Source organism: Rhinichthys klamathensis, unplaced genomic scaffold (genome assembly GCF_029890125.1).
Source record: "Rhinichthys klamathensis goyatoka isolate OS25496 unplaced genomic scaffold, OSU_Roscu_1.1 h1tg000271l_1, whole genome shotgun sequence".
In the NCBI taxonomy this organism is placed as follows: Eukaryota; Metazoa; Chordata; class Actinopteri; order Cypriniformes; family Leuciscidae; genus Rhinichthys; species Rhinichthys klamathensis.
In genome coordinates, this window is record NW_026606791.1 from 1028601 (window position 1) to 1051468 (window position 22868).

General features: G+C 36.1%; 3 protein-coding genes across 6 annotated transcripts; all 3 read right to left on the reverse strand.

The window, feature by feature from the left end:
* Positions 1-713: 713 nt before the first annotated feature.
* On the reverse strand, positions 714-6415 carry s100s (S100 calcium binding protein S). 3 transcript variants are annotated; one of them, XM_056268380.1, is made up of 4 exons: positions 5946-6415; positions 3789-3844; positions 3360-3513; positions 714-1703 (listed from the first exon to the last, which is right to left on the reverse strand). In XM_056268380.1, the coding sequence occupies exons 2-4, from the start codon at positions 3809-3811 to the stop codon at positions 1503-1505; spliced, it is 378 nt and encodes a 125-aa protein (XP_056124355.1). In that variant the 5' UTR covers positions 3812-3844; positions 5946-6415; the 3' UTR covers positions 714-1502. The 3 variants fall into 3 exon arrangements, with proteins under 3 accessions (XP_056124355.1, XP_056124357.1, XP_056124356.1); XM_056268382.1 differs by lacking the exon at positions 3789-3844; XM_056268381.1 differs by lacking the exon at positions 5946-6415 and having other exon boundaries at positions 3789-3941.
* Positions 6416-7914: 1499 nt separating this feature from the next.
* s100u (S100 calcium binding protein U) lies at positions 7915-17590 on the reverse strand. The gene is made up of 3 exons (XM_056268379.1): positions 17430-17590; positions 10467-10599; positions 7915-9008 (listed from the first exon to the last, which is right to left on the reverse strand). Exons 2-3 carry the CDS (start codon positions 10584-10586, stop codon positions 8607-8609), a joined length of 522 nt encoding a protein of 173 aa, XP_056124354.1. The 5' UTR covers positions 10587-10599; positions 17430-17590; the 3' UTR covers positions 7915-8606.
* A 1649-nt stretch (positions 17591-19239) lies between these two features.
* Positions 19240-21610, reverse strand: s100a11 (S100 calcium binding protein A11). 2 transcript variants are annotated; one of them, XM_056268383.1, is made up of 4 exons: positions 21549-21610; positions 20886-21041; positions 20333-20392; positions 19240-19517 (listed from the first exon to the last, which is right to left on the reverse strand). In XM_056268383.1, exons 2-4 carry the CDS (start codon positions 21012-21014, stop codon positions 19389-19391), a joined length of 318 nt encoding a protein of 105 aa, XP_056124358.1. In that variant the 5' UTR covers positions 21015-21041; positions 21549-21610; the 3' UTR covers positions 19240-19388. The 2 variants fall into 2 exon arrangements, with proteins under 2 accessions (XP_056124358.1, XP_056124359.1); XM_056268384.1 differs by lacking the exons at positions 20333-20392; positions 21549-21610.
* Positions 21611-22868: the final 1258 nt, after the last annotated feature.

A 22868-nucleotide genomic window follows, 5' to 3' on the forward strand; every position in this document is an offset into this window, starting at 1 on the left:
AGACAGAATGACTCATAGTTCATTGTTAAATGAGTTCAACTGAGTCTTGTTCAGTTATAAAGACAACCAAATTAACATTAAAAACATATAATTATGTCAAATAACTGTCAAATAAATGTAAAATATTACCTTTTTATTACATTTACTGTTGCCTATTTTAACATCTTTTTAAATATATATATTTTTAAATGTTCACAAAACTATATGCACATATTTTTCCTACTGTTAAGTTATCAGTGTTAAAATAATTACTTTCACGATTTTAGATCCGCTTGATATTAATGAAAGCATGATATAATATGATTTGGTATATGTTCATGTAAAAAAAACCATCACATTAAGCATTTATTGGTATCTGAAATCTTTAAAATACTATAATAATCATAACAGAAAATAATTTGATCCAATATGATAAATGTTTATAAGAGATTACAAGAGGAATATGGCTAATGAGTCTTACTTTTCAGATTTAAATTAGACCAATTTACCTTTTTTTATGAAACTGACTTTAAAAAAATGTGAAAAATTAGTTGACTAACTTTTAAGACTATAAGCAGTTTATGCAACCGGGCACTGCTAGTAAACTAAACGAAACTAATCGGAGAGATAACTAATCAATAATCATAACAGAAAACCGTTTCTTATATCCAATATGATGAATGTTAATGAAAAATGAAGAATCACAGTACAAAAAAAAACATGAGACGAATGCATGGAGGTCAGTTGCACGTTTATTATAATTAAGAAGATACATACTGATTATTAAATAAAAATAGGCTAAAAAATAGATGCAAAGAAAGAGACAAACCAAGTTCACATCTTCGACTCTGAATTATTAGATTCATATATCATGAACACTGTTCAGAATTTATGGTAACCATGAAGTAGATGAAATATTGCTTGCTGTCAACAGTAAAGGGTATTTATAACTACATCATCGTGTAAAATGTAAGTATAAATCCCTCAACATCTGTTTGTCAAGTCACAGTTCAGAATTATTCAAAATGAGCATTTATAACTGTCCATAACACTCTATCTCCAATCCCATTCTGTCTAAACAGGCTTTGACACTTACAAGTAAGTAGCCACTGATTGCACTCGTAATACACTTTGCTGCTATATCTTTATCCAAAAACAGACTCTATATAGCCATATATAATGTGTGTGGTCATGTGTTCTCATATGAAACAGAAGGCACCCATCCTGAAAGATTTTTAAACGCCTTATACTCAAGAACTTCTCATTAGCTAGAAAGAAAATAGTTGCACTGATGTGTGTTTCTGTCAAACCCCCAAGTCTTTGCCTTTGGGGTTTGTCAGTTTTGCTTTAAAAGTGTATTAACAGCTTGTGTTGAATTATAAAAGCAGAGAAATCTCCTCCAGGAACTAGGTTTGTCGGTTCTGATTAAAGAAATGGATGAAACTTGTGCACTCTCTTGTTCTCAACCATGCAACCTAATACTTCTCTCTGTTTTCTCTCTATGTTTTTGAAGCATTCGCTCATTACTCTTTCTTTTCCTCTGTTGTAGCCGCATCGTCCTTGCCATCGGGCTTTTTGGGCGCCGGGCTGTCCAGGAAGAAGTCGTTGCAGGCCACGGTCAGCGCCCCCATGAGGATGATGAACTCGGTGAAGTCCACCTCGCCATCGTTATTGGAATCCAGGTCATTCATCACTCGTTCCACCGCATCTTTATCTTGAGCGTTCTGTGGGAAGACAAAAAGAAAGTTTAAAGTGAGGATCAAAACACTATAATAAACGTCTGTAAGATTAGGGCTTAATCAGATTACTTACAAATTGTAGTTTGTTACATATTACAAATTACATGACGAAAATTGTTAGTTATGTAATCTATTAGATTACATTTTAGGTGGTGTAATTTGACTACTTTTGGATTACTTTTTTATTACTTTTTGACCTAACTTGTTTGTCACATAGAATTATTTTGTACCATATTGAAATGAAAATACAAAGAGAATGTATTCCATTCCAAATATATTCCATTCTTTATCAACAACATGAAGTCCATTAAACATTTCATAACGTCAGGGTTTCCCAAACTAGGGTTTTTGAAGGAACTGTAGGGTTCTTGAGTTGATGAAAAGCTAATAAGTAATTTCAATCATAAAAATGTTAAATAAAAAATAACAATTACTAATATATATATGTATATATATATATATATATATATATATATTCTGTTTACCTGCATGTCTTGTGACCATTAACCAACATTAATGGGAATTATATGTAAAGTATAAATAAAAAAGTAACTGTAATCTGATTACAAGCTTTTTAAAACATAATATAATCTAACTACAAGTACATAATTTTTGGAATCTCATGTAATCCAGAATACATGTAATCAGTTACTATCCATTACTGGGCCCTATGTACTGTGTTAATATGAAGAGGTTTTTCACTCGTTTTTTAGAATTAGAATTAAAGGGTTAAATTAAATGTCGGTAAATTCAACGGTTAATATACTTTTTTTTTTAAATAAAGTATATATAAATGTGCTAAATATGTATAAAAGAGAAATCCAAATGGGGCGAAAGTGACAATATGTGGTGATAATTTCATTTTGAGACCCTAAAAACTCTTTAAGTTGAGTAGAAATTATTATGGCAAAGTGTGAAGGAGGAACTCTGGGATGTTAATGACAGGGAATGTATGTGCACTTCAGTTGAAAGAGCCAGAAGCTAAATCACATAGGCTACATGATGTTTGCATGAGGCATAATTGCAGGGTCACTGAATCAGTAAAAAGTTATCATATAGGCGTTTCTGCAACTTGCAGTAAATGCAAATCTGAGCTTGTGTAACAGGTTGTGTCACATTCATTTTAGTGGGTATTTAAATTAATCTGTTTTGCAGAAGTTGTGAAGAATTAATGTGGAAAGATTTTAACAATGTGAGGTGAGGTGAGGTGAGGTGAGGTGAGGTGAGGTGAGGTGAGGTGAGGTAGGGGGGAGGAGGTAGGGGGGAGGGGGGAGGGGGGGATGAAAAAAATCTCTATAATATAATTTTGAAGAAGTCAATAGTAAATTGAAATGGATTTATTTACTATTTCATTTCTTAATACATGTTCATTGACTTATTGTTTATTGTGCGTAATAATCCAAACAAATTTCTTTTTTGTCTTTGTATCTTTTTCAACACCTCCCTTCCAAACCCATGCTTCCATTCTGATTTGGAACACCCACTTTGCATGATCCAATCAAATCCTGAAGGATAAAATCAAGCCCCGCCCTCTTTTTTTGGTTAATATCTTATTTGTTTTTTGGCTTTGAAATTTGCCAATATATGAAAGTAAAATAAGATACAAAAGTTTTGTAATTAATTATGCATAATCATTCTCACCCCAAGATAATTTCCCAGCTCCTCCGTCAGAAGTTCCCTTAGTTCCCCTCGGCTGAGCGTGAATTTGTCTCCTTCCTTCCCGGAATACTTATGAAAAGTCTTGATGAGCATCTGCATGGCGCTTTCCAAGTTGGAGCTTGGTTCTTTGGACATGCTGTAAATTGGTTAAAAAGTTCAAACGTTAGATACAACGACATGACGCGCCCCTCGCTAGAGCCTGCTGCATGTATGGTCACATGACTAGCATGGGCGGAGTTTTGGCTCAATCAATGCTGGCACAAACACACGTTTTGGACTATGGGTGAAAACAATGTTCTCTCAGTCATTTGTTTGAGATAATATCCTTACTGTTTTGGGGGGTTTATTTGATTTAGAGGAAAATTAGAGGTTCTGATTAGGGGTTTGTCACTCAAAAAGCAACATTCTTACACGTCACACTTTGAGCGTGGCATCTCGGATCTTCTCTCTCCGGGTTCAGCAAGCTACTGCGCATGTAGAAACAGACACAGTCATTGATGAGGTGCAACAGAAGACGAGAAAGAGCATGAACAGCATTTGGCAAAAGTATTGATGGAAGGCTGAACGTTTTGCTTCAGTGTTATGGCTGGATTTTGGTTTTCAAGAAACCAACTTAACATGTAATTTTGATGTCACAGATACACAGAGAGGTAACGTTAGACCTCTAAGTACTGTGGTTTTGAAGTTTTGGCACTTTATGAGAGACATACACCGTTAAAAATACAGGTTCTTTAATGGCGTCGATGGTTCCCCATGAAGAACCATTTACATCCATTAATCTTTCAATTGCACAGAAGGTTCTTTATAGTGGGTGGAAAAAAGGCTATGGTGTCACTGCAAAAACTTGATTTTTAAGAGTATAGGTGCATTTAGATGTACATCCTAATCATGATTAGATAAATTGTTCTAGTATTCTGTCTTGAACACTCATTAGTTGTATGTGAACACTTGCCTGCTCACAGCTAAATCATCTGTTGCTCATGTAACAGGGGCTGCATCTCTCAAATGGAAACCACAAGTGAAACATAAAACTGTCAAAATGAAGATAAAACTACTGGCAAGTTCCCCAGGGAAGCTTCTTCCAAGTAATCCGAGGCTCTCGTGAAGACGCAAACACACACAATACGCACCTGGAACTGTCCTAAAGCAAATCCATTAGTTAATTTCGAGGATAGAGGCCAAAATTAAGTGGAAGAAAGAGTTCTGTAGACTATTATCATGAGAACCAAAATAAATAGTTTAAAATGAAGAAGAAAGGATTAGACAGTATTTGATTACGGAAATTATATTTACTAATGGATTAAGATTAATTCAATGGTAAAATGCATTATCGTTGTCCCATTTCTTACATGTCTGTACTAAAGAGCAGCATAATTGAATTGAGACTTTGGACAGGATTACTCTGAGGCCTTGCGCTCAGCTCTTTATTTGTAGTACTACACCATCTAATTTAACTAATTAGTTAAGCTAAGAGAGTGCCTAATTAGGAAGCTCAAATGGCAACATGCGGATTTGGAACAAATTCTGGTGAACTCTACAGCTCTCAGGAACTAAAACCGAGAACCATTGTTCATGAAATGGACACTAACTAGAAAGGTCAGAATAGATTTAATGTCTCGCAAAGCCATTAAAACCGTAAGCTTTTTAGGACAAAGCGGCTATAAGGCAACAAAAGATAGAACATAAGACAATTGGAAAAAAGTAAGCTAAAAGGTGAAATGATGGCACATTTTTTTTGAAGGACAGAAGGAAACAAGAAGCGCATCCTCATTAGCCGTATCAGAATAGAACGGACACGGTGAGGCCATGACAACCAAGATGAGAATGGTAACGTAACACCAAGTGACCTAGTGACACTGAGGAAACTGACCGTTCTTTGACATGTAAAGAAGAAGAGATTCATTTATTTACATAAGAACAAATGCTTTTTAATCTGAATCTAACTCATTTGATGATATAGAACCAAAAAAGACATTTTACATGAACCAAAATCAATGACATAACCATATATTAAGGATTGCCATGTATAGTGAATACAGGTAAAGTGGGATACTTAAATTTTTTGATTATATTTGTATATGGATATATTTTAAAATGTACATTTTGGAAAGTATTTCACTTTGCCTGTATTCGTGCGGCACTAGTCCGATAGATAGATAGATAGATAGATAGATAGATAGATAGATAGATAGATAGATAGATAGATAGATAGATAGATAGATAGATAGATAGATAGATAGATAGATAGATAGATAGATAGATTGATAGATTGATAGATTGATTGATAGATCAGTGTAAAATCCATAAAAAGGTAATTATGTTCAAATAAAATTCTAATTGACTTTAACTTAGTATAACTCTAACTTAGTTTAACTCTAACTTTGAAGACTAGACATTCATGGTTGTATCTATATCTTATGAGAAGAACTTCACTGTAGTAGCACTGAGCTATGAACATATTTGAATAAGACTAGCAGAAAAGTAGATAATCCAATCCGGAAGAGACTTAATTAGCTTTCTGCTGCAAGAGAAAGGAGTCCTTTCTCTCGTCTGAGCTGTCTGTCTTACCTGAATGCCTACGGAGAGCTTCCTTTGTCTGTAATGAAGTGCAGGAGATAGTGATAGACAGCCGGAGAGCTGAGGAACAGATGAGGGGAGAGAGAGAACCTCTGGGGTTTAAATATCACTCACTCGGCCCCCTCCTTTCTCAAGAGCATCTCCCGCATCTTCAGTTTCGGCACCCCTCCCACACTCTCTTCCTTTAGTTCACCTGCCAATATAAGGGCCATTTGACCCCGTCATGCCAGTTGACTCGACACAAGAAGACTCTACAGGCCAGTGGAGTTTGCATTACAGTCCTTTATTGTTGAGTAGCTGGAGATGGTCAATCATACAGCATAGAAAATTAAATATGTGGTCAGTTGAGAAGTATTGAGCAGCTACACTTAATGAAAAACTCATGCATTTGTTCAAAAGACAGTTTTATGTTACCTTTGGTAGAGCTGGAAACTACTTCTGTTTGACTGACAAAACTGGATTAACATCAAGGTTGAAGTTCAATTTTACAGTATACACAACATGGTCAGAACGTGAGTGTTAGCCAATCTTCATAAGGTGTGATGATGTTATAATGCTAATGAGGCCTAGCAACACCAGACACGACTGATTTGGAGTCAGACACACCAAAGTAAACAGGCGGTTTTAGATGGCCAGGATATACATGACAGCATGAGATAAACGAGAGCTCATTAGCATGATCTTAATGAGCCCTTTTTAGGCAGCGTAGGATTTCTCACTGTAGGGTACATATCTGTACAATGCATAATGTAGTATGTATAATGTATTATGTAAGCTGCTTTAATGGCTATATAGTGAAAGTACCTGTGCATTTGTCTCTTCTTCTTCCATGTTATTGCTTTCATAAATGTCTTATGACTTTACACTAGATGCGATATCAAAATTCATTGAATCATTGATAATTAGTGAAAAATTCAAGGAACAGTAAGATAAGGTTCCTCATCAGGCCTTTGTCACATGGGTTGTCTAGCTAACATAGACATAACCGTCAATACATGATGAGATACAACATTAATATTTGTAATGTCACTAATCAATATATTATTAGCTATTGAATCTATCTATCTATCTCTAATGTTTTAAAAAAGATTTTTCTTGGTTATACGAATGTTAAGGGAACGTTCCATTTTATCATTTTTCAAACATGGGAAAGTTACTTTTAAATGTTCTCTAAACATTCTGAAACAATTAGTAAAATGTTAGACCAATGTCCAACTAAAACGTTTCAGGGGGAAAAAAGTTCCATGAATGATAATGTTTTTTGTTTTCTCAACGTTTTATGAACATTATTAAAGACCAGACAACTGTCTGTCCCGTTAACTTTACTGGAATAATGTTAATAACTTTAACACAACCTTGCTAGAATATTAACCAAAGTTCTGAGAATGTTCCATATCTGGGTATCTAGCTATATGCTAAACATATGCTAACATGCTAGTTGTGATCATATCACAAGTATTAAATGTGTTTAAAAGTGCAAAATATAAGTGAAACTGGTTAATTATTATGTTAATACAGTCTTTAAGAGATTAAGACATTTAATCTTTGCAAAGCTGTTTAGTAAAAGCCATATCCTGACTTTAGAGACCAACACATAACAAAAAACAAAAGAAAAACGGCTAAATATGTGGAGGCCAATATGGTTAAAATAGTTTGAGAGAATTAATGCCTATGTGAACGAGTGATTACTGAAGTGCGATTCTTATGTCCATCTTATTAACTGTCTTCAGGGGCCTAACCTTAGTGAACCAATACTGTGGGATGACTTGGGGCTCCCGCGGGGCCACAAGGGTCCCCTGGTGTGGATTCCATCTCAAAGGCTTTTAATTATTGAGCGTCAGCTATCATAAGCACACTAAGCATCTGATATTCCAGCTCTTGAGACGAAGTACTAAGATGGACAGCATGAGAAAGAGTTAGATCCAAGTACACAAGCCAGAAAGCATGCCAGAAAACTACATTATTCAAAAGCAAATCTGTTTATTCTCATGCAAACAAGGCGCGGAAATGTGAACAACATAGTATGTGGACTGCATAGTGTTCCCATGTGCGCCACAAACGCAAGTCCCACATTTGAATGGCGACGGAATATGATCAATTCCTGCAGAAGGGCATTTCATCAAACAAAAGCGAGGTGAAAAAGTGCTATTTTTACACTTCTGCAACACTGGAAAATACATAGTACATTTACGACTAGCACCGAAGTCGACTGAGAAAGTGGCACAAACATAATGGATACTTAATAATGCCTAAATGTAAGCTATAAAAGCGATGTCTGTTCTTCATTCACGGATGTTTTGTGGAGATATTGGAGAGGGGACACAGTGGTTGCAGTACCCTTACAACAAATCTGGCTCAAATAAAAGGACATAATGATCAGTTATTGCACCCCTTTGGCCATTTGTCACATTTGCGGCTGTCGACAAACACACACACACACACACTATTATTACAAAAATGAATCACAGGCATGAACGAATTTGCATACGATCAGAAATTAGTATTATTAAGAAGGCTACACCTCTTTGTAGTAATAAAATTGGTAGTGTATTGGTTTCGAATGTATGTAGTAAAATATCACAATAATGAAAATGACGAATAAAACAAACACAGAAGCATTTGAATCGCGGCAATCTCGACTTCCTCAAGCTCCTACGACGCTTCCTCTGTTTTGATCTTCTCTTCAGCTTTATTCTCTTCAGCTTTATTCTCTTCAACTTTCGCTCCTTCCTGTTCCACATCTGTTTTTTTCTCTTCCTCTGGCTTCTGCTCTTCAGCCGCTGCCTTTTCGACCACTGGCTTGTCTTCTTTCTCCGCCTCCTTTGCCGCCTGTGGCTCTGCCTTGGGCTCTGCCTGTGCATTGGCTGCCGCCTCAGCCTGTGTCTCCTGGATTGAACTCTCCGCTTGTGTTTCTTTTTCCAAACAACGCTGGTCGCTGAGAGCCTGCGCCAGATAGCCAATCAGATTCATATACTCCTGGAAGCCGACCTTCCCATCCTGGTTGTTGTCAAGGTCTTGACGCATGTTTTTAACTGCCTCATTGTCCTCTGAGCCCTAAACACAAAGTTCCTCAGATGTTAATCACTCATGCAACAGGTTTGCGGCTTGTATTGATTGTCATTTAAATGGTTTAAACTGCTGATAGTGATATAGTGATGCAACATCCTAAATAATTCTAAAAACTTTCTGTAAAAAATGTATAATGTTTTTGCTCATGAAAAAACGTGGGTTTTAGCATGTTGCTATGTGGTTACAAGTTTGATAAGTCTGGGCAGGATCGGGAAAAGACCACGAGTTGGGATTTCGAATTCGGATCACCCAAAGGGCAATTGTGCTACATGTCGGAGGGCTGCCAATGAGGCTATAGGCTAAGTCTTTTCTTTATTGTGATGTATATCCGAGTGAAACGGCTTCTCGAACAAGAAAAAATGTAGGGTCGGACTTGATTTTGTCTATTGGGAATTGATTGGATGGTTGTGGTTTGCTATTGGCCGATCTCATGCGAGTGACAGGTTGTCCCACCCTCACGCCAGTAACACACAAGAAAAAAAAGAGATGTCTCTAGCCGGGTTTCCATCCAAACGTGAAGTGAATCTTTTCAAAGTTTGCAAAAAACAAACAAATGCGAATTAGGTGCGTTTCCATCAAGTTGTTTGAGCGGATGATGACGGTGGTGTTGGCAACCTAGTAACCAACAGTAAATAAAACGCCATCAGCGGAAACAGCCGATTAGTCACGTGGGTTTAATGTTTACTACGTCAGAATTTATTTGGCAAATGCGTTTCCATCTCCCATTATTCGCAGGCAAAAAACCACCTAAAGCGAGCGTCAAAACTTTTTTGCGATATTAAGGGATTTTTTCCCAAAATTGGCATTTCCATCACTCGTTTCTGATGCGATACTTCAAAATGCGCATAAAAGCAGGGTGATGGAAACATAGTAACTGCAAGAGGGAGGTGAAGCTTAAAAAAATAATGATGTATTGTACACGGATAAATCATTAATAATAAACACTGCAATAAAAGAAGAAAAAAAAGAATAGTCAATTTTGATTTCGTGGTGACTTTAAATATATAAATCTACAGCAAGTTTACAGTGTTTTTTCACCCGTTTATGGTCTGCCATGCAGGCACAATGATTGTTTAGAAGATTAATACCCCACTTTTCCACAACAATCTGCACGACCCGAGGTATCATTCATGTCCGTAGCACAAACAGTGTGAGATGAACGAGCACCGCTAAAAGTTTTCCTCTGTAATTTAACGTGGCACCGGAGCAAATAACACAGCAGCATTCTTCATGGCAAATGACTATTTGGACACAAGTTTGTGGTTTCTGCTCAGCTCATCAAAGTCCAGATAATAAGGAACTGCTCAAAAAAGAAATAGACTAGGGCCGACCTGTAGCCATGGAAAAATCGAGTGTACTGAATGACGAATATGGTAACTGAATGATGGCTGAATTTCAAATCAAGTTTTGCTAGATTTAACAAAACTGAAAGCAGCTTCTAACCGTCAGAATGTTCTTCAGTTGGTTCTTCACAAGGCTCTGGAACTCCTTTCCTCCCAGGTTTTCCTTGCCCTTGGCCGACTTCAGGTAGACACCCACCACGTTTTTAATTGCTGCCTCCATCTTTGCTTTCGCTCTACAACAAGAAGAAAAGAACATTTAGTATGATGGCTGACGGACGATAATTGACCAACAAAATGTTACTGTACACTATTTTGTTGAAATAAATAAATAAATAAAAAATAAAAAATCAATCATTTTAAATGCTACAAGTGAATTTAGGCATCACAGCAGTATAATGTACAGTATAAACATGGAAAATATTTGTTTTTAGATTTGCTAAAGTTTACACTACCGTTCAAAAGATAAGTAGGAATTTTCTTATGCTTACCAATGCTGCATTTATTTGATCAGTATAAACATTAATATTGAGAAATAATATTACAATTTTAAATAACCGTTTTCTATTTGAATATATTTGAAAGTGTAATTTATTCCTGTGATGCCAAGCTGAATTTTCAGCGTCATTACTCCAGTCTTCAGTGTCACATGATCCTCCAGAAATCATTCTAGTATGCTGATTCGATGCTCAAGAAACATTTCTTATTATTATTTAATTTAAATTTCAAAAACACTTTTAAACAGTAGTGTGCATTTAACTGTAAATGATATATTAGTGTTTTTAAAGAGTAAATGACATGAGGTTTGATAACAGCAATCTAACTGAGGGAAATTCCGATAGATAGATAGATAGATAGATAGATAGATAGATAGATAGATAGATAGATAGATAGATAGATAGATAGATAGATAGATAGATAGATAGATAGATAGATAGATAGATAGATTAGTGACATTACAAATATTAATGTTGTATCCCATCATGCATTGACGATAATGTAAAAATAAGTTTAATACTTTAAACAAACAAACCCTAACCCTAAGAAGAAGTGGGATCATTCGGTGGTTGGCGACATGCCAAGCTCTTAACAAGTTAGAGACAACACTCTAGCCACAGTACCTGAGAGTGTACTAGGGTGTGGAGAATGGAAATCTTGGGGGTTAGAACTGACAGTCAATTGCAGATAAGGGAAGAGAGAAGAAAGAGGCAAGTCGCCAGTGGCTGTCCTGATCTTTGATAGGTCATCTGATCTACTGATGACCAAACCACACAGCGGCTTCATGTTTCTCAAGGGATTACCGACAGCTCAAACATCCCTTCTTTCACTCACTCACTCACTCACTCGCTCCTTTTTTCTGTAGTTAGTTCCTCTTGCTCTTCACACCTCTTTTAATGTAAAGAATTTAGTCCTGCTTTTAACTTTCTTTCAAGACCAGCCTCTCTTTTCTCACGTGTAAGATTTCACCTATGCAGGCGCACGTTCACTCTCTCTTGCATTCCACTACACAATTGTTTACTGACTTGTCAAAGTTTCGAAGGAAATGCCAATAGCCAATCGCCTTGCCTCAATGAAGAGATGGCATTACTCAGATTCTTTGATGAGGTGCAGACGGTCATAACTCAGCTATGTTCGGCATGAAGATCAGATTTTAGGGTAATTTTACGAAAACCTCCATTAAAGTGTGTTTGATATATGCAGCGGCAAGATTAAGTAAAGACATCTGTAGTATTGTTGTTATTTGTTTAGTAAAACTGGTAACACTTTACAATAAGCTTCATTAGTTAACATTAGTTAATGTATTAACTAAAATAAACTAACAGTGAGCAATTCATTTGTTACAGTATTTATTAATCTTTGTTAATGTTAGATAATAAAAATAGAGCTGTTCATTATTTGTTCATGTTAGTTCACAATGCATTAACTTATGTTACAAATACAACCTTTGATTTTAATAACGTATTAGTAAATGTTGAAATTAATATTAACTAAGATTAATAAATGCTGTAGAAGTATTGTTCATTCTTAGTTCATGTTAACTAATGTTAAAGGTGCTCTATGTAACTTTTCTACTAAAATGAATCCTTTTTTTATTGCCTGTGTGTGAAGGGGTTTTAATCACACATTAAAATGATCCACTTGTCGAGTTTTGTTATTACCTCTGAAGGCCAGTATTCCTATTTCTATGTGAAGTCTCCGGGTCGGATTTACCGCGAAATCCAACGGCTGTGACATGCATGCGCGCTCCCGAGCCTCTCTCCTTATTAGGGCTGTCAATCTTCCTCTATAATACTATTCGAATTCCATTCCTTGTTTTATTTAATATTCGAATAATATTCGAATATTAAATGCTCAAATTCATCCTATTATTATTATTTACGACATTACTCAGGCTTATGGATCGCCAATGCCACTATAGCATGTGGTTGTTGTTACACGTTCTGTCCACTAGAGGGACATCTAACATTACAATAAACATTTTATTCACGCTGAATATGGTTGAAGCGCTTCCGATGGTTTTCGGCTAATGTCTCCGCGAAAACACCACCAAACATTCTGAAATTTATATTGTTCTTTTCAGTTCGACTAGACGGTTCCAGCGAGTTTGGTGGTCACCGAATCCGTTGAGTATTCGCCAAGATATTTGTGCTTCACAGGCGCTTTTTTACGTCGTTAAACATTTACCATTTTTGACAGTATTGTTATGATGATCAACGTGTATAACGTGCACAATTGTGTTACGATTCAAAAACTTTATTGTTCATCAGACGAAACAAAAGCATTTCATTTTCACATGTGTAAGCCAAGGTGGTGAGAAAGACAAGATTGCATATAAAAAAAATAAAAATAAAAATATTCGAATAGTAACTTCAGCATTCGAATAGTATTGATTTTTTTAATATTCGAATTATATTCGAATTTTGGAATTTGTTCCAACAGCCCTACTCCTTATGTACAGTCTATTGTAGACGGTCAGGGAGTTACGTCCGGTTAAAGGCGCACGTTTTTCGGCTTATATCTCAGTCAATCTTTGATAAATATTCCCAAGACTCTAATCGTTCGTAGTGCTGGACGGGGCCTTTCGAACGAGCCCACCCCCGAGGTCCAACTCGCCCGGCTCCCCGAGTTATAGCCGTTCGAAATCGGGGGTCCCAGCGAACGGCAATCCGGTAGGAGGCATCCCCGAGGCCCACCAGTCTAGCGTTCGGGCAAGGGTTCCCCTGGGACCTCCTCCCCCGAATTTGAGCTCTCTGGGTCTTTGCGTTCCAGAGATACGAGCGATTTTCTTCTGAGATCGTGACGTCACCGGCGTCCGCAATTTTGCAGCGCGCCCGATGGTTTTCTGCTAATATCTCCGCGAAAACACCACCAAAAACTATGGAACTTATATGGTTCTTTTCAGCTCGACTAGATGGTCCCAACGAGCTCGGTGCTCGCCGAATCGATCAAGTATTCGCCCAGATATTTGCGTAATAGACGGTATTGTCTATGAGTTCGAGCACGAGCGCTCTTGTAAAATTTGGTTGCAATCTGAAACATCACCACTAGAGGCCGCTAAAAGTTACATAGAGCACCTTTAACTAATTAACCTTATTGTAAAGTGTTCATAAAAACATTTTCTGTCATTCAAATAAAGCTAAAATTAAATTAAATATAAATATTAGATGAAACACTTAAGCTTACACAGAAATTTAAAATGTACCCTTGGCATCTAACTAAAACACATAAATTTAAGTTAAAGTATTAAAATGACTAAAACTAAAACTGAAATAAAAAGTAATCAAAGCTATACCGAATTTTTTTAAACTTAAAAAAAATGACAAAATCTAATAAAAATGACAAACATAACAAAATTACTGAAACTTAAAATAAAATTACAATGAAAACTGAAAGTATAAAAATAAATGCTCATTTAAAAATATTATAATAGGTAGTCGACTACCTCTAAAAGTGCCAATAATATAAAATGATCCTGTTATAAGAACAGCAGAATCCAGGAACCAATGTTTCAATGCATTAAAAACAAGGTTCATTTCATTGATAAAATCTTGAACAACAGAACTAAGTGTCTCCCAAAGATATAGAAAACACAACTTTTGAAATTCCAATCATTGCTCTTACGCAAGTCATTCAGACTTAACCAGAAAGTGACGGCTTGCTTGTTAAGATGAGGATTGGAACCTTATAATTTGCATAGCTGTAAAAAAAAAAAAAAAAACAGTGACATCCAGCGGTCAGTAAGGAGCCCTTTGGGTTGTTATTGCGGGTCAAAATCTGTGTAGGTGTGCTTGTCATCCGAGACGGTTTCTAATGCCGCCAAATTAGCTGACGCACATTCACACAGAGTTTCCTCTTATCAGCAGTAATAACCACATCGACAGGTAGTAAGCAATTAAGAAACATGACCATTAGCCTAATTTAATGAGAGAGAGAGAGAGAGAGAGAGAGAGAGAGAGAGAGAGAGAGAGAGAGAGAGAGAGAGAGAGAGAGAGAGAGAGAGAGAGAGAGAGAGAGAGAGAGAGGAGATACAGAGATGACGCAGTACGCATATTAAAGTTTCTGGTTTCATAGGCTGTTCGAAAGTGAGAAGGACTCTTTTACACTAGCGTCAGGTGGAATGGTGCAGGAAATAGGCTAGTTTTCTACTTCCTTGGCACACAGACACTCAGCTAATGATGTCACAATGCAGCAATAAACTATATTATACTTCCTATTGGATGTCGAGTATAAACCCTACATACTCGTACAGTGTCTTCATTTGGGTTAAACAAAGGCTACGTCTCAAAACCTAGCAGGCTGCCTTTCTAGACATCATTTTTGGGCATCACAGACATGTTTTGAATTCCATTGCACCTATGATGCCCTAAAATGCTGTCTGTTATAACATGTCATGCACTCTTGAAAATAAAGATCGCATCAATGGTTCCATTAAGAACCTCCTTCCAAATCCATGGAACCTTTTCATTGCGCAAAAGGTTCTTTATAGTGGGAAAAGGTTCTTTAGATTTTTTTAAATGTTCTTTACACTAAGAAAAAATGGTTATTTTAAGAACTGTTCACCCAAAATGGTTCTTCTATGGCATATCTATGAAAACCTCTTTAGAAACTTTGATTTTTAAGATGGTTTTTTTATGGTCTGACTGAAAAATTGCTATTTGAAAAAGATTTTGCATGCTACAAAAGTGTCTGCTACTATAAAATGTCCATATATACCAAACAAATATAAACTTTATATCAGAGAATATAATTTTAAACGTATATGAAAAATATTGGTTTGTGTGTCTTAATCAAAAAGGCAAGTGTAAACAATGTAAGTTGTTACCTTTAGCCACTTCTTTTTTTTTTTACCTGATTTGACCCCTGAAAATGTACTTTTGTTGGTGTACTAATGAGATTATTTTTTGACAAGAATAAAACCAGTGTGTACGTATATGTTTAAGTCATAAAAAAGATTAGCCTAGTTATAAATGAGCAAGATAAGTGACTTTCTCTGGGCTGTGTCTCAAAACCTAGTAAACTGCCTACCTAAACAGCATTCTCATAAGCACCTATTTACACAGAAAGCAGCATCCTGACTGAAATGGTACATCCTAGGTGGCAAAATACGGTTGAGTCACAACCCCTACTGTACAGTCAGGATCCAGTCAGCCCTTATCCACAGTACAAACAATGTCTACATGCGCCCTAGATCAAAAGGCCGTCGCTCTGTTGAAGTCAATGCTGTGTTGTTGTCACAAGTCTTACACGCCTTCTCTCCACAATCATATTTCTAGTGACTATAGGCATCGTTCACTGATCCTATTGACTCTCTCAACCCTCGGTCTCAACCCTATCCAGTGCCAGTCGTCAAGTCTTATGAATTATTAACGCCTTTGGCCCCTGACCTGGCGATTCCGTGCGCGCTACCCTAGACAGTCTCGAGCTTTAACCCAAAACTCTCTCAGACAGACAGCACGTGGATGGTTAATAAAAAGTAATGAAGAGAGATCTTCCATTAGGCTACTTAAGTGACTCTCCAAAACAGACATGACCTTTTACTGTTCCTGGACTAAATGAATAAATAAATCCGTGCAAACAACCTCATGAAGGGAAAAAAAGGAAAAAGGGACGCAGGCATATGCAGTTTAACAACCGACACTCATGCACTCTACCGTTTTTCTCTTTAATGCGTAAAAGAGATTGAAAGGTTTGCGTTTCCAAACGGGAGAACGTGATACGCGCGCGCTCGATCACGGTAAAGACAATACCCGCCGCTCGCGTGCGCCATTAAAAATTCACACAGGAACAACTTTGCCAGTGTATAAAAACTCGTGGGGAACAATCGTCAGTAGTTCTTATTTTCTACACACTGAAATCACGCGTCGATAAATTAGCTTTGGTGTTAAACGCTTCTCTTTTCTGTTAAATGTTCTGAGAAGGACAGTTGACTGGGACTTGATTTAGGCTACTGTTGGCACAAAATATTTAAAAATGTCATAGGCTAGGCTACTCTGTCTAAAGCATCTACAATTATATTATAAATATGATTTTACCATTGTATTTATCTTTTATATAAGGTACTTTATATTTGATGTTTTTATAGGCTAGTATTTCATTGTTCACATTTTTATTTAAAATATGTATTTAAAATAACATAAACTTCTCAATAATCATAAAATAGCATATTATATTCAATTTTAAATAAACGTAAAATAATTTACCTTCACAACAACCTTAAAATATTATATTTATTTTAAGATTCATTAAAAATACCATGAAATACAACAGCAGCAGTCACTGATATCAAATATGTAATTGTTGGCGCGTACAGTCTTAATAAAACGCTGCGATTAACAACGATTCAAACCACAGAAGAATAGTTCAGTAAATTCGTAAAGATACGCGTTGACTGTGTGCGAAAACGGCAGATGTTTTCAGATTCAGCTGGCTGAGAATGCTCGAAGGGTGTTTCTAAAACGTGGCGTTGACACTTACAAAAACTCTCACAAGTTCAAAACTCAACGTTTTGTGTTCAACTATTAGTATTAGTCTGTAATGCGAAAGAAACGTATTTTGAAGCACTTACCCTAAAATGGGGACTGAGCGGATTGACAGTTCGCAGTAGCTGCAGTAAACCTCTTTTTTTCTTTCCCTTTTCTTCCCTACCTCCAAAAAAAAAAAAAAAAAAAAAAAACTTGTCAGACTCGAACCGCTGCCGAATCTCTTCCGTGATTTTTTTTCGTAAACGTTTTTTTTGCCCCTGACTCTGACAAATGAAAGGGCGTGTACCTGGAGGAGGGGAACTAAAGGACGAACTTATTTAGTTGCTTTAAACAGGACATTTGATCTTTGAGATGATTCATAGGCTGCATTTGATATTTCTAAATAATGATGTCTACTGCTGTAACATCAAACATTATCATACGTGAATGTAGTTTCACACTAGAAATTAAACTGGGAATCGTGGCTGAGGACGGTGTGTTTTGTCTGGAGCTTTAGTGGGAAGTACAAAAACTTTAACCCTTACCTGCACAATGTTTGCACCAGTGTCAGAAATTAACTAGGGCTCGGGACATAATGCCCCATTGTTTTATCTTTTACAACATTTCGTAGTCTTATAATGTAATGAATTTAGTGTCTCTTAAACATAGCTGTTAGATAAAAAGAAATAAATAATTTCCAGTAAACTGGATCAAAATCCTCTGTAATGGTATAGAGCTGTGTACACTGTAAAAAAAACATGTTTTTACATTGCTTTAAAATCGCTTATTTTGATAAATTATACAAAATTCAACTCATGTTTGTAAGTCAGTTTAATGTAATTTAAGTTGAAATGACTTAAACATCCAAGTTATTTATTTATTTATTTAAGGCAGCAACTTTTTTGTGTGTGTAATCTTCACACAGTGATGACAAATATTTCCAAAGCACTGAATGATTTGTGACATATTATTGGCCTAAATTTTGAATTATTCTTATTTAATTTATTTATTCAGTCCTAGTATGTGTCATAAATAAATGACACTCCGCATGTTTATGTATGCTTGGAGAATAAGGGTAAAAACTCCTCCTGAAAATCAATTCCAGGGGGCAAATATTTGCCTCTAATACATTAATTCACATGAAATATAGAGTCTACAAAGTGCTTTATTTTTTTTTTTAAATGCCGCAGGAATTAATAAAGTCAGGATTCTTGCTAACTGCTTTGTATTGTGATAAATCTCCAGACAGCCTTTTACAGGCCTCAGGGGAGACATATAGTGAATCATATCCCAGTGCCCAAACTTTACTATGATTATCTGTGTTTACAAGAGGCACCGCCTATGTAAAGTGGTTTGTATGACTGCTGTCACTTTGTGTGGACTATGGTCATGCCTTAGTCACGCCCGCCTCACATCTTTTTTGATTATGCTACACAAAGTTCACTTTTGACTCATTTTTATTTCATAAAAAGGTTCAAATCTTGATGCATCTCTCAAGGCAGTTTTAAACCGACAGCCAATGTTCTTCGGTCAGCTCGAAATTCTAACGTTTTAACATTTGTGTATTCAGTTTACTTCAATATAGCACTTGCAAATAAGATCTAAATCTCCCTTATTATCCAAAAGAAACCAACGCCCTTTCCTCAAGCCACACCTGTAAGCAAGGCAACTGCCGGCACCTGCGCTATATTGTGTTGGGGACTGAATGTGTCAATAAAGACGTATCGTAACTGGCTTTGACAGTCTAGATTAGAAGATCTGAATCTAAGCCGCTGTGCAATAGGATAGTTGAGGGCCTCAGGCTGGTGTTGGGTTACCATAAAATGATGCTATTAAATCAGATGCGCTACACAAAAGAATGGGTGAGAAGAATCTTATATTGCATGGTCAATAAAGAGGCAAGACAAGATTACCTTGAGAATCAAACAAAGCTTTCTTTTATTTTCCGTCACCTGGGAGAATCATTAACTGTGCGACAGCACGGCCTATGTTATAATTACATCAGGAAGTCACAAGGTAAAATTAAAGTGATTGGATGGCATTACGGAATGTTTCTTCATTGGCTAAAAGCCGCCATGTTGGTTCGCCACATTGCCAATAAGCTGCCAGAACTCCAGGAAGGTCAGCTCTCCGTCGTTATTCGCATCCAATGAGCTCATGAGCTGGTCAATGGTGGCTGGGTCAGAGGAATTCTGTGAGAGGACACATTGAATTAGTCACTTATATGCACTTGCAATGATAGTGTCTCCATCTAGTGATCGTCACTGGTACTCTGCATTCTTTTCTGCTGACCTATTAGTGTGTGTGTGTGGGGGGGGGGGGGGAGTTCCTGTTCTGGATGGGTCAAACAGTAAATGCTCTGATGTGGCATTTTTCCATTGTTTCTGGCATAGTTTAGATGAAGACATAATGAAAGCAGCTGGTTTGTTTCCATACACACTAGCAGTAAGTTCTTTCTATAATCTTAGAGTTTTGAAGGAAGGATTTGTGTTATTTCCTCCACAAAATCACAAACATGTGACTCACATGGAATTCTTTAGAGGACTGGGATGTGGTTTACTAATAACTCGCACCAGGCCTCTAAAATGGTGCTCTTATCCTTTTTGGTTCATTCTTCTTAAGTCTCACAACATAATGCTGATCAAACACTGTAAATAACCTTCATTTTATTTATTTAAAAAAAAAAAATCCTAATTTAAAAGATCCAAATATTATTATTAAAGGTCACAGATAAAAAAAAAAGAGTAAAATAATAATTATTTTTGTAGTAAAATTCAACATGCTTTTACACCAATGTTACTTTAGTATCATTAAAATTGTTATATTTGTATTAATAGTTTGAATTGGTTTTTATTTTATATTTTCCATTTAAATTTTTGATCAATGTTTAGTAATTTTGTTGTGTTTTTGTCATTATTATTAGGTTTTCTTTTTTTTAATATGTCTACATAGTCTTTCAATATTTTTAATTGTAGCTATAGCTAAAAAGAATAGTTCTTTGCAGCACCTTAGGTTTAGCAGACATGCCTCTTCTTAATAAGAACCATTTTGAGTTGGTTTTATTGTTCTGTGGAGATTTAAAGTAAGAAGGAAAAAAAAGCTTTTAATGTTACATGATTGGTTTTTAAGTTCAATGTACTGGTTCTGTACTTACGAAGAACTGGGTTGCAAATAGTAACTTTATATTTAAAGGGAAAGTTCATCCAAAAATTAAAATTCTGTCATCATTTACTCACCTTCAAGTTGTTCCAAACCTGTATGAATTTCTGTATGAGCGCAAAAGAAAATATTTTGAAGAATTTCAGTAACCAAATAGTTGAAAATGTTGAAAATGTCCTATGGAAGTCAATAGGGTCCATCAACTGTTTGGTTCCCGACATTCTTCAGATCTTCTTTTGTGTTCAGCAGAAGAAAGAAATTCATACAGGTTTGGAACAATTTGAGGGTGAGTAAATGATGTCAGAATTTTTTATTTTTGGGGCAAACTGTCCCTTTAAGTGTAGACCTGAATTTAGGAATATGAAGTATTCTGACCATTTGTTATAACTCAAAAGGCTTACCTTTACGAAGTTAGGTAACTGGGATGTGACCAAACTCTGAAACTCTTCCTTACTCAATGTTTTTGCAGAGCCATCCTTCCCGGCATAAGTCTTGAACTGGGAGACGAGCACGTTAATGGCAGATTCCATGATTTAGGGAGTAGGATGGTTCGGTGGCTGGAGATTACAAGGTCATATACAGGTTAGTAGTCCTTTCGAATAGACAAATCTGGTGTGAGACTTACAATAACCTTATTTCAAGTGTATCTGAGGTTAAAACACAATTAAAAAAAACATAAATCAGGATCAGTAATAAATGTGCAAAAATATGTTGATCAGGTAAAATGAATTTTGCTTATTTTTATAGGGACAAATCTGTCATCTCTTCCTCATGCTCATGTTGTTCCAAACCTGCATGATATTTAGCAAAATCTCCAAGCTTTTTTATTAATACAGAGAAAGTGGATGGTGATACACCACTTTAATTTTATGGGAAAGTGCAGCTTGAACATTCCACTAGGCAAGTCTTTGTGTGTCTCACAAAGAAAAATATACACGAGGGTGAGTAAATGATCCAATGATGTTCATCTTTAAGTGACCCCTGACCAATTAAGGGCAAAAAGGTATATCCTGTGCATACTAAAAATGATTCAATAAAAAAGTGAAGAAGTATCATAGGCTTACCTGGCCTGAGGAGTGATGTTCTGGCTGGAGTTGTGTTTAAATGACCACCTCTCACCTTATATTCTCTTCATCTGACCGCCAAACTCAGCGGAAAACCAAAAATCACGCCCACTGCTCCATTTCACAAGTCAGGATTTTCTTATCTATCTCCTGCTTAAATGTTTCCATAGCAAAGTAGTTTAGACTCTCTTTCACACACATACTACAAACAAACGTTTGTTTCACTATATTAGTGAGGACATTAAATAGACTTCCATTGATTTTAGATCAGATAATGGTATTTTATATCGCCAAATCCCTACCCCTAAACACATCCCTGACAGAAACGTGCGCAAAACTATAAATAAAAATGTGTGTTTGGGCCAATTTATAAGCCTTTTTACGTAGTGAAGAACTGTAAAATGATCTCATGGTTGGTTGTCATAATATTTCACTATATAAGTGAGGACATTTGGCCCTCACACACATTGTGTTTACATGTGTTATGGGGAGTTCCCATAGACATAATGATTTTTATACTGTAAAAACTGTATATTCTATTCCCTAACCCTGAACACACCCCTCATAGAAAACGTTTAGCATTTTTCCATATGATTTATAAGCGGTTTTCTTCATAGGGACCAAAAATGTCTAAATGAAACATTTCGTCCTCACAACATTGGCTTCACCAGGACCACACACACAATGCATTTATAGAAATCCAGAAGAGAAAAATAAATAGCATACAGCATTGTGGTTTATGTTACTGAGAAAATGTCCTATTTATATTTGTTTGTGATTATTTCTAAGCACAACCTAACATGTCTGTTGATTACTCTACACCTCCCTATCAGGTTTCCTTAATGTTGTCAATCCAAACATCTGTCATCAGGGAAACTTCATCTGATAACTCCATCAAAACTTACTCAGCACCAACAGACACACACAAAGCCCTCACTAATACGTCTCCTGCAGATCCGTTTTAGAGGTCAATACTGAACGTGCATGTATGCAGAATATTAACCCAAAAAGGTCAATTTAATCATTTTAAACGGGAGGTATGGTTTTCAAAGGTAAAAATACAAATGAGACCAAAAATCCTCAAGGAATCACCCATTTCTGATTTGTCCGTTGTAAATAAACAATGAAATAAAATAAAATGAACAATGCAATCCCTTAATAAAGAAGAATTCTCATGGCAATGGGACATAGTTTTAATAATCATCATAAATTGATACATTGTGACATTTGGTCTTGTATTACCTTTCATTTTAAGTGGTTTTAAGTTTCCTGTCATATTAAATATCACTGTGCCATATGATAACTTAACTTAAATTATAA